Consider the following 12,644-nt stretch of genomic DNA (forward strand, 5'->3'; position numbering starts at 1 on the left):
ATAAAAAAGCTTTAATTTTATAAAGGTGATAGTTACACTAAATGTGTTCATCTTATAACATGTCAAAATTTGCTTTATGAAGTGGGTACATTTCCGATCTTGCTCTGGCCTCACTTCACTAGGTGAATCGCGAGGTGAATCTGGAAATAAACAGGGTAGTCAACCAACATAAGCGGAATTTTTGGCTGGAACACTTGGAGCAATGTAACTTAGGCACCGGTTTGGGCAAGCTGTGGTCTACTGTTAAATCACTCTCGAACCCCGGTAGACGGGATGACAGAACCTCAGTCACTTTTGGCGAAATAACCGTGGCTGATTCGAAGAGATGCACGTCCCTCCAGCCAGGCCTGAAACGCTGGGTCGCGAATTATCTGTGTGGTCGCCAGTCATTTGTGGAATTTAGGGAAAACAAGTCGAAGCACCGTAGAGTGAAACAGGTAGTTCCCAAGGTGTGGTAATATCTCCGGCACTGTTTAACCTGTACCTATCCTCCATTCCACCCCCTCCAGATGGCAAAGAGATCGTGCCATATGCGGACGATTGGACGATCATTGTACATTGTTGACATCTGCGATAGGTTGAACGTCTGCCTCATATTTCGATGCAAGAAATCAGAAGATATCTGCCACCAAATCCTCAGCCACATTGTCCACCACAAATATGCGTGAGGTGAATACTGAGCTGACTGTGATGGTCGATGGAGAAATGATTCCCACCATCAAGTGTCCCAAAATAATTGGCGTCACATTTGACAACTCTTACACATTCACCCCACATGCCACAGCAATTTGCGATAAAGTCAAAAGTAAAAACAAGGTCCTCAAGTCACTTACTGGCAGCACTTGGGGTGCAGACAAAGAAACCTTGTTGATCACGTACAAAGAAATTGACCGGTCTGTGGTAAGTTATGCAGCGCCAGTGTGGTTTTGTCAGCTCAGTGACAAGCAGTGGAATAATATTCAGATTTGTCAGAATGCCGCAATTGGAACTGCGACGGGCTGTCTCCGCAGTTCTCATGTGGACCACCTCCATTAGGAGACAAAGATCCTACCGGACCAAACACATAACTACATGCTGTCTAAGCAATACCTTTTGGGCAGTTGTAGCAGAGATATCCACAGCCCAGATGCCTTAAGGTAGATCTATATGATCTAGAGCGTGAGGTTTAGCGCTACAAGAGAGAACCTCTAGATCAAGCGGCATATCAAGCAGATCTAGACAACATTCATGCAGACACGTTAACAGATGCGGTAAATGGCTACCGGGTGAAAGTAGTCCTTGGAAAACGAACGTCTTCTATTGTACCTGAAGAAATTGACCTCTCCCGGCAAACCAGAGTAGTTCTGGCACCATTACGTTACGTAATCCACATGACCTCAATCCAACACGAGTCGAACCAATCGGTCAATTAAAAAAAAAAAACAAGTCTGGATTAAGCTTTTGGGGAAACCAACAGCACGGGATTTCTGTGGCCTATTGTGGGACTTATCGACTACTCAGCAAATGGGTCTTGGTCCCTGGTGTAATTTTCCCTGACGGGTGGAGCCTTGCTGGACTTGTGGCTATGTGTGTCCCATGTGTATGCTTACAAATTCGGGACTTCTCTCATATCAATGAGTGTAGTACGATTAAACTTTAAGCTCAATGCCGTGTCCGAACGATGTGCCACTTAGCGACACTTCTTGGTAGAGAAGTTGTAACAAGGCAGGATACCTCACAAATGAAGCCAACAATAGTAAGGGGATAACCACTGAAAAAATTTGTTATGTTCACGCCTGGTCGTACGGCGTCATAGGCAGACGTGCTTTTGTCTGCGCCACGGTGGCTTCCAAATAAACAAATATTTCCTTCACTAAATAAAACATCTTCGCACAAAAAAAAAAAAAAAAATTACCTTTTGTCCCAGAAGGAAATTATAAATTTCTGTATAAATCTCTTAGAAGGAGGTTAGGTTTTGTACCCACCACCATAGGATAGGGATATACTAATCAAGTCATTCCGTTTGTAACACCTCAAATATTGATTTAAGACTTCATATATATGTATTCTTGATATTCTTGATTGTCTTGACATTCTGAGTCGATCCAGCCATGTCCGTACGTCTGTGGAAATCACGATAGAGGTCGATCGCGGAAAGCTGGCCGCTTGAAATTTTGCACAGATACTTCTTATTGATGTACGTCTTTAGGGAGTGCAAATGACCCATATCGGTTCAGATATGGATATAACTACCCATATGAAACGATCTCCCGATTTGACTTTTTGAGCCTCTAAACGCCGCAGTTGTTGTTCGATTGAGCTGAATTTGTGCAAGCAGCGTTATATTACGACTCCCACAATCGAGCCCTATACTTGGCTTTGAATCGGTTTATAGCCTGATGTAGATCCCATATAAACCGAAGTCTCGATTTGAAATTTAGCATGAGTGTTTTATAAGACTTCCAACAATCTCACCATGTATAGTCTAAATCAATTTATAATTTTAAATTGTTACCTAAGTTGGTAGACATTTTTTAAGTTGAAATTTTTAGCAGAATCCATTGAATTAGCACTTTTGTAATTTATTCCAATAATATTCTTGTGTCTATTTTTAGCTAATGCCTAATTGCTACTTAGCCTAAAACAGCATTTTAATTTTTCACACATTTTTCATTTACATTTTTTTATATGGAAAAAGTTTAGAATCAATTAAAAAATTGATTGAATCAATCTATCTTTTAATTGAAAATGACAAAAATTTCAATCACGATCGTAATCGAAAAAAGTTCAGATTCAGTTAAAAAATGATTAGATCAATTAATTTTATAATTAAAAATTGCCGGAATTTTAATCACGATCATAATTGAAAAGAAAAAACTGATTCAATAAATTTTTTTGTTGAAAACATTTTCAATTAATTTTTAATTGAAAACATTTCTATTTTCAACTGAATTGAAAAAATTTTCGTCATATTTTTGTCTGTGTAATACTGACTTCGACTTTTAATCCGAGCAACTGTCAAAACTCATTTTCAAAACATGGTGACTAAGAAAATGCGAACACATTCCGCAGAAGTGGTACTGCGAAATACCGGCGACAGGTCTCTGCGCCAATACAAATTTGGCTTCAATTAATTGCAAATGTAATTAAATGCTCACGTAAATTGGTCTAAGCATTACTGATTCATCATAGTTGCTTTTGTTTGACATTTGTTTGTGTTATGTCGTCCAATAGAATGCGGCATATTTCGCCAACAATGGGCAATTTTCGCGTGAATGATGTTAGTACTAGGCTTTAGGCAAACCATTTCTGCTAAGTATTGCCAACGTAATGTAATGTAAATGAAAATCGTTCGAAAACGATTTGTAATCGCAAACTTCAGTGAAAATTTAAACAGGCCTGATGGTTAATGCTGCAAGGTGCCCTCTCTTTTTTGCAATTAATAGTTTATATTCGAAGTACACGAATCAGTTACATTTCCATGCGTTTTTTTGTATGGTCGTCTTTTTGTTTTAGTACACTATTGTTCTCCCAAATATTGCTATCGGCCTGAAACTTGGTATGGTAATGATTTGAGTCCTATTTTATAAAATTGTTTGTAGTCGTATATTTCATCCGATTTCGTTGAAGGTTAGAATTATGAGTGGTATTGGCCACATTAAAAACAGAAAATTTTGTTAATGAAGTGAATTTTTCATTCCCAGTTAGTTTATAAAGTAACAACTTTTTCATTTATGGAATACTAATTTCATACAAAAATACCATTTGAGCTGTAAAAACTTTTCAAGTTGAGTCAATTGCATTGCATTTAGTAACACCGAAAAGTATTGGTTCTTTCATTATTTAATCACTTAAGTGTGACTTTTCACTAAAACGTATTGCAGTTATGTCGTTGCAACCCAACCTCATCCACCACCGGACAATCAGCGATATCGAGCGGAGAGTCTTAGTGAGTGGCCTGCCGGCTCCTGCACAAATACTGTGTGCCTATGAAGTTCGATATGACAAGGGGATTATTGGTGCCTTTTAATAACCAACGGCCAAACTGTTCCCGGGGCAATTGGTCCTTTGGACTGGAACGAGCTTGCTCACCTACAGGAGCTTGAAGAGGATCACCACTTCCACAAGAAAATGGCGCTACAACAACAACATTTATGTGGTTTCGATTGGATTGCGTTTCCCGACTTTGTGCAATCCTATTCTGGGTATGGATACAGAGTTCGGCATGGGGTGTTTTTTGTTCTTGTCGCAATTGTATAAAAAACAGTCTAACCTCCATAACATAAGAGATACAATTTCATTCGATACGAAAGCGTACTCGATCACGTATGCGATAATTAGGTTCTGGAATGACTATGAATGATATTTTAAAACACTTTCGATGAAAGTCATATTGCAGTTGGCTTTAATTATATAACTTTACTGATCATTTTCCCAGTGCCAAGTTAAAATTTAACCTGTCGATATACACCGACCACTAAATAATTGATACTCTGCCGTCAGGGTATTAATTATGAAGAATAATATTGGGTTATCAGGTAGTCTAGATCATAGTAAAATCATCGTACATTTTTGCGGAAGATTGAGAAAATGGGCCTGCTGAGCAATAACGAACAAAATAAATAACAATATCTTATCACACCAAGTATTATGAATGTTTATTCACGTATACATGCATGTATGTATGTGTATTCCTATGAAAATACATTAATTCTTTGAATTTTATTTTACGTACTAATTTGTACATTTATTCAAATATGTTTATAAGTACTAATTCCGATGAATATACACAAATTCGTATAATATTATTTTACATACTTATTTGAAATATGCAACAAAAACAAGAAATTTTATGCGCACATATGTATAACGCTCTTCAAGTGTTATTCGTATGCACTGCTATTCAGTCGGGACAGATAGTAAAATATTGGGTTGCCCAAAAAGTAATTGCGGATTTTTCATATAGTCGGCGTTGACAAATTTTTTCGCAGCTTGTGACTCTGTAATTGCATTCTTTCTTCTGTCAGTTATCAGCTGTTACTTTTAGCTTGCTTTAGAAAAAAAGTGTAAAAAAGTATGTTTGATTAAAGTTCATTCTAAGTTTTATTAAAAATGCATTTACTTTCTTTTAAAAAATCCGCAATTACTTTTTGGGCAACCCAATAGATTGTTTACTATGGAAAAAAAGAGCGAAAGTCAGTGCGAAGCTCTGGTGCCAGGGCTGCCAGGTTAATTTGGAAGAAAATAAGCACTTTTCAAGAAAAAATCGGCATTTTCGGCTTTTCAATTTTAAAAATCGTAACATTTGTTTTAACAATAAAACACAAACTTTAGTTAAAAAAAATAAATAAAAAGGTCCTAAGTTTGGCTGAAGTTGGTCATGAACCCGCCATAATGGATATATTTTAACCCGGATAAAAAATTGGATCTCTAAACGTGACAATATTTACGGATATAGATATATTTATTTTTGGTGAAATCAAGAGCCAAATTACCGCATACCTGAACGAGTAAAATCGTTCGATATCTCTCTATTGTGAATTATGTGTCTCTTTATTGAACGGACATTTTTGAAATTTAAGAATACGCTTGTTTAAATCGATCGTTATTTATACAAATTTTTACAAAATATGTGTATACAAGTGTCCAGGATCTGCCTATAAGCTATATTTTATTTGTTGATATCGCAAGCGATCGGAACAATATGGGACTCAAATGAAAGATATTTAGGAGTAGAGTATGAATTTGATTTTTAAAATTGAGTCCAAGCATCCAGGTAGCCGTCCCACCCTAAAGCCTTTTTAAACACCCATATTGACCGAAATGAAAATTATTGGTGAGAATAATACGAATATGGTATTTAAATGTTTGTCAAAGTATCTGGGTCGGCCATTCTCCAAAAACCCCTTAAAAACAGGCATACAATATGGGACTCAAATGAAAGGTATTTAAAAGTAAAGCACGAAACTGATATCTTTTTACAGGATCAAATGTTTGGGTAGCCGCCCCACCTCCAAAAAAGCAATATGTGACTCAAAAGAAAGTTACTTAAAAGTCGATCGGTCCATTTTTGATTTTGGACGGTGCTGTCGGGGTAAGGGAGTTTAATTTTTTCTAAAATTTCTAAGTCCATGTTTCGCACCACACCAAAATGTCAACGAATACTGAGCGAATGGTGCGAATCATCTCTTATATTTAGCGTGTCAGCTTTCATTTTGTTGCTTGTGGTGTAACGGCAATATAAGAAAAAATGCATATAAAAGCTATTATCAAAATATGAATGCGTTTGAAAGCATGAATGAGTTTGAAAGGCAAGTCAAAAGCAACGAAAATATGAATGCGTTTGAAAAGCGAATGATAGCCATCTCTCCGTACTTCATCTTCCCAAAATTTAAATACCTCCTTAAAAAACTTTTTAAAATTTTTGAAAAAATCGTCATTTTTAAAGTAAAAATGGGAAAATCGGCACTTAGCTATTTTTGAAGCTAAAAATTGGCAAATCTGGCAGCACTGAGTGGTGCACAAAATTAAAATTTCCTTTGCGCTAGCGTTGATGCTCAACTCACATGTATTCTCTTGGTTTTAGAAGTTGTTGAGCCAGCAACGAATTTACATGCTCAATGTATTTTTCTAGTTAAGAGCTATATACATATGCAGGGAAAATAAAATATTTATTTCTATATTATGCCTTAAACAAAAAAACTTGAATTTTTTATCGGATAAACGAACTTCCATTCACGGAGATAATTATAAAAAATTATATAGAGTAATTCACGCATACAATTTAATTTTCCTTTTGTTCAGGTCTGCTAGATTTACCGATTTTTAGCAAATTAAGCAAAGTGATGATTTTCCGATTTTTATTCTAAAAATGCTGATTTTTTAAATATTTAAATGTATTTTTAAAATTGTATTTTCATTTTGGGCAGATCAATTTCGAAGATAGGCCATATATTGACATCAACCTATCTTCAGAATAGCTTCTTTAGCTCACAAAGGACGTATTTTGTATCAGATATTTTTTACAGTTTTAAAGGAACCAGTTTTTTTTTTACAGAGTTTAAATGAACCAGTTTTATATAATTTCCATAAAAACAGGTCTCCTGATGAAATTTCTGTTTCTCTTTTAAATCTTATTTTTGACCCTATATTTTAGGGCAGGTTGATTTGCATGGATGAAAACAATTGAATTGAATTGAACGAAAATTGTTCAAGTGAGTCTGTAAAGGACTGGCACTCTTACCTATCCTGAAATATATTCATTTTGGTGGTTTTATATCTAACATCAGACACACTTAAGACCTTTTTCTCTTTTTTTTATTAAAATTATTGCTAAAAAAACATATTTCGATTTTTGCCGATTTTTAAATTTAAAAAGCGATTTTTTTCTTGAAAAGTACAAATATTCTTCCAAATTATATTCTGGCAGCCCTGCATGGTGTGATGTGCGAGAGGAAAACAGAGAGTGCAAGAGAGAGAGAGCAACCAGGGTTTCCTTCACATTATTTGGTAGAAAATGACGACTTTTTTTTAAAAATGATGGCATTTTCGGCATCCCTATTTAATTTGTTTTATGTTTCAATCTTGGCATGTCCAAATATACTTAGTCCAAGACTGCAGAGTGGGTTAAACTGGGTTAGAGAAAACGGTTACAAATACGATATTGACCGGATTTTCACCAAAAATGTGGTTTTAAGAAAATAACAACGATCTAATGGAATGACCTGCATAGTCGTCGGATCATAATCCAGTAAAAACATGTTAAGTTCGGCGTGCTGAACTTTGGATACCCACTACAATGGATGTATTAAGGCTCTATTGCTTCTAATAAAAACATAAAGAAATCAGCTGATTTTTTGTCAGTCGAATCAAAGCAACCTCAACTTAATGTTTTCACAAATCCAAACCATATCCAAAGTAGAAATAGGGGCTGGTCTGAATCATATTTGATTCAGATGTAGAGAACTCTTATGAAAGACACAGTTTCAGAGATATCAGCCAATAATCCGCATATTATGGGATAAATGTACAATAGTTCAAAAACAGCCAAATACGTTAAAATCGTTGTTTTCAAATACGAAAAGTGAAATGGATAAGATCGAACGATCAAATGTTATTTATAAATTTGATAGGTAGGAAATGAGACTGGTAATTGTGGGCAATGATACGTGGGTACAACGAAAAATAAATGAAAAACAAGAATAGCCGTGCATAAATCGGATTTATGGTCAAGACACACTAATGCTCCACATAATCAATGTACAAGAGGACAAGACATCGAATTTCAAAACAGGAATAGAAAAATGCGCGTCTAGCTATAGAGATATAATAAACAAGATAAAAATTACACTTTAGTTCAGTAGAAAATTTTGTTTTAGTAAGACGTTTAGTATTGTAACTCAGTAATCTTAAATGTGATTTGTAGTAACAAGTGGTCGATTGTAAAACCCCCTTTTTGGTTTAGTTTTTTTTAACCTGATGAAGGCGAAATCAAGGCGTATTTATCAGGTGGGCGCATCAACCCAGCTGAGACAATTTGATGTCAACTCATTCGCCGTACAAAAATATAAACTTCAAAATAAATATTTTATAAATTGTGGTTGCTGCTGTTTTGGTTTTTAAACTTAGAGTATATAATGGTCATTCACTATCAGTTTCACTCAGGGAACTTAGGTCTTTTGTGTCGCCTGACATTGCAATGGCTTTTCAGGACGTTCAGTAGTGAGAGGGGCAGCTTCATCACATCTAGGAGAGGTCCCCTGAACATACCAATTTACCAAGTATTTTGGCAGCATACTATATGCACTTCGATCGGCCACACACCATGATGACAACGTCATCCTCGTAGCCAACAAACTTTAACTGTCCTTTTCAAATGACGTGAAAATCCGACAGATATCCAAAAACGGGTACACATCCCCTCCTTGTGGGGATTGAGCTCTAATCACAATCTTTTTATTTTTTTTGAGCCATTTGTTAGCATTCACTTGGCTACAATAACCTTATAAAAACTATTTAAACCTGCCATCTTGGAGGTTTTGTGGGTTGTTGTTGTAGCCACATTTTCATGAGGAGGTGGCGATCCTCGTCAGGCTCCTGCAGGTAAGCAAGCTCGTTCCATTCCAAAGGACCGATCGCCCCCAGAACAGGATGGCTATAGGTTATTTAATGTTTGATATGACAATGCCTCGCCTTGTCATATCGAACATCACAAATACTCAGTATTTGTGCAAGAGTCGGTGCCGCCCGGCCTCTCCGCTCGATGCCGCTGATACAGCAACACCGTATGGAGCATTCCACTATAAGCAACCTGTGGACGCGCCCGGTACCTCGCAGCTAAGGTTTTCGTGACAGCAATGAGCACTACACACTACAGTGGGTAAAGCCTCTGGAGCTAATTGGAATTTTGAATATTTTGCTTGACACTCAAAAATTAATAAACTTCTTTCTTCTTGCTCTGATTGATCGAAGCAAATTTGCCGAAAATGTTAAATGTCAGGGCGAATCAAATTTTCTTCGTCCTGTTTACAAATGTTGACATATCAAGTTCCCAAAAAAGATGCTTTGTTGTAGCAATTCGCCAATGCGGCCACCTCATTAAATATGCCTTGGGCGAGATATTGTTAAAAATTAAATTAAATAAATGATTTCGAAAACATAACTCGAGCTTGTTTCTACAAATAAAACTGTTTTTAAAAAAAAGGTCGAATAAAAGTTAAGAACGAAAAGTTGTTTCACCAATTGTAGAAGTTTAGTAAATTCTACTCTCGTTTCTGATTTTGACATAAAAAACGCTGTTTTGCAAGCAAAATACTACTAAGCAACCCTATTTGTGAAGTCATATTATAAAAATAAATTGCTACAGTTATAGTTACTAACAATTGTTTCTATTGAAAAGCTAATGAACTAAAATGCAACTTAAATTCTTTTTTTAATCATGCTGCCTCAAATTGGAAAACTTTCCGTGCGCACTTTAAATGGATGTCATATTTCCACGCAGATTAAAAAATTTGGTTGGGTTAGGATAGGTTGAAAAGAGGGTGCGGATGTTAATCAGCCCCATGACACTATGGACATACGCCTAACCGAGTAATCGGTTAGTTGTGCGCCCTACATACTAAACAAGAAACCTCGAAAAAGAAAATCGAAGTTAGGAATTCGGTGCTACTTACAAAATCCATTATTGGTTTCCATAAACGCTCCTAAGTTGGTTCATGTCTGGTATTGTGTCCCCACCTAAGTGCCGATATATGTACAATAAGACGCGAAAGCCGGGCAATGACAAAGGAAATGCTCCAACCTCTCATCATCTTCCCCCCATGCCCTACACATGATATCACTTGCCGCGCCGATTTTACATTAGTGAACTCGTAGTCCTATGTGTCCCGTTATGATACCAATAGCAATACTGACCTCCTTCTTACCTCCTTTCAGTAATAGCAGTCTTCTCACAATCGGGATACCCCCATAGGATTTTTGCCGTCCTACCGTCTTCCTCCCTGTTCCACAGGGTTGCATGCGCATTCCTCGCCCAAGCCCTTAACTCGGACTGCGTCGACCCGAAGCCTTTAGGATCGACGCAATCCGAGGTCCGGATGACTTAAATGGTTTGAAGATCCTCAAGGATCCCGTAATTATAAATCTTCGATCAACATCATTATTCCAAGATTCCGATGTCTCCGTGAGTGCCGTCGTACTCTGTGTAAAATGGGCTTTCATCAAAAGCCTTAACATGTCCTTCGCTGCCTCTGCTATCACTCCCGTGTCGTCTACTAAAGTTTCAGTTGGGACATGGGTTTTTGGGAGAAACTTTTTCATTTTTACGGCGTCATTAACGCTATCGAACTGTTCGCAGGTTATGGTATTCCTTGAGCCGTGTGTAATACACATCCCAATAAAATTCCGTTTTTTTTTACGACGTGCTCTCTTAAAAAGTTTACAGAACATAGTACCACAAATGAAAATATGTTCAGATTTTCTTCACTATTTTTTTATATGGAGTTTCACTCTGAAATTTGAACTTAATATCCACCTTAAGACCTAAAATCCTTAACTGGATATCTTAGAAAGTACTTCACTTGAACATTTATAATGCGCGGTGTAGCATCATGAATATTCATACAAGTATGCAAGATATATTAATTTACAGGTAGTGGCTGTTGTATAACAACAAAATATTAAGTGCACTAGCTGTCAAAATCAGTGACTATTGCAACTCTGATGTTGGCGCCAATTTTCGTTGTTTGTGTGTTATAGTTCTTAACTATAATATACACACACAACCAAAACTCGTTAACAGATAGTGCACTTCGCGAAAAAATAATACACAAATTCGACGATAATACACAAATTCTTAGAATTTTATTTTACTACCAACTGACGTAAGCTATTAATGCATAAAGCTTCCTATAACGTTTCTGCAAAATTTTTATTTTCTTACTTATTAAATGGCGACAAATATTCAAATACATTTTTTTATATAAAAAAATGTAAAGAGTGCGCCTAATAGGTCAATCTGCTGCATTATTTTCATGATTTGCGTAATCACATTGTAAGGATTTGTTTTCCCCAGCCGGGAAATTGTGGTCCCGATAACGTACCTTTAATTTTAAGTTCGTTTTCCTTGCATTCACTTACCTTTCGCGCATGCTTCGTTGGACGTTTCTTTAGTTGTTTCCATTTGTATTAGTAAACAAGAACTTTAAATTAGAAACTTGATCAAAATTATAAAATAACTATAAATTGTGATGTGTTCTAACTTCTTTTCTATATGGTTTTCCAAAATTTTCACACAAATGAATACGGACACTTTGCCCTATTGGGTTAAAATATCCAATAATAACAAACCAATTTTTATCCGCACTATTGACCTTCTTTTATATATATTTCTTATACACTAAAGCGGTCGCAACAATTAGTAACATCGATGGCTTGGTCTCACGAAAAAATGGGAAAAACAGTGAGCAATAACAAAAGAGAAACAGAGAGCGTGGGCATGCAGGGCTGCCATATTAACCTGCAGACAAATTTTTAATAGTCGGCACCTTTAAATTTAAGTTTATGTTTTAACCATCGCATGTCCAAATATATTTGCAATGATTCACATGAGTATTCGTTTTTATATTTTAATCATTTTTTTTAGATTTTTTGTAGACATATGAACATTTTTATACTCTCCACCATAGGATGGGGGGTATACTAATTTCGTCATTCTGTTTGTAACTACTCGAAATATTCGTCTGAGACCCCATAAAGTATATATATTCTTGATCGTCGTGACATTTTATGTCGATCTAGCCATGTCCGTCCGTCTGTCTGTCGCAAGCACGCTAACTTCCGAAGGAGTAAAGCTAGCCGCTTGAAATTTTGCTCAAATCGGTCCATAACCTGATATAGTTGCCATATAAACCGATCTTGGGTCTTGACTTCTTGAGTCTCTAGAGGGCGCAATTCTTATCCGATTTGAATGAATTTTTGCACGACGTGTTTTGTTATGATATCCAACAACTGCTCCAAGTAAACATACTTGTTTATTATGGTCTGAATCGGTCTATAGCCCGATACAACTCCCATGTAAATCGATCTCTTTATTTTACTTGTTGAGCCCCCAAGGGTCGTAATTCTTATTCGAATTGGCTGACATTTTACACAGGCCTCCAACATAT

At 36.4% G+C, this 12,644-nt stretch overlaps 1 protein-coding gene across 2 annotated transcripts in view; it reads right to left on the reverse strand.

Moving 5' to 3' along the window:
• Nucleotides 1-11,862, reverse strand: part of LOC106085300 (uncharacterized) — a 39,906-nt gene extending 28,044 nt beyond the window's left edge. Inside the window, exons 1-2 of one of the 2 annotated variants that reach the window (XM_013249501.2) lie at nucleotides 11,739-11,862; nucleotides 11,617-11,678 (exon numbers count right to left, since the gene is read on the reverse strand). In XM_013249501.2, coding sequence (XP_013104955.1) covers nucleotides 11,617-11,659 — 43 coding nt within the window. In that variant the 5' untranslated portion in view covers nucleotides 11,660-11,678; nucleotides 11,739-11,862. Of the gene's footprint in view, nucleotides 1-11,616 lie in introns of both variants that reach the window. The other variant, XM_059368230.1, reaches the window with a different exon arrangement.
• Between the last annotated feature and the right edge of the window lie 782 nt (nucleotides 11,863-12,644).

Source organism: Stomoxys calcitrans, chromosome 4 (genome assembly GCF_963082655.1).
Source record: "Stomoxys calcitrans chromosome 4, idStoCalc2.1, whole genome shotgun sequence".
Classification (NCBI taxonomy): Eukaryota; Metazoa; Arthropoda; class Insecta; order Diptera; family Muscidae; genus Stomoxys; species Stomoxys calcitrans.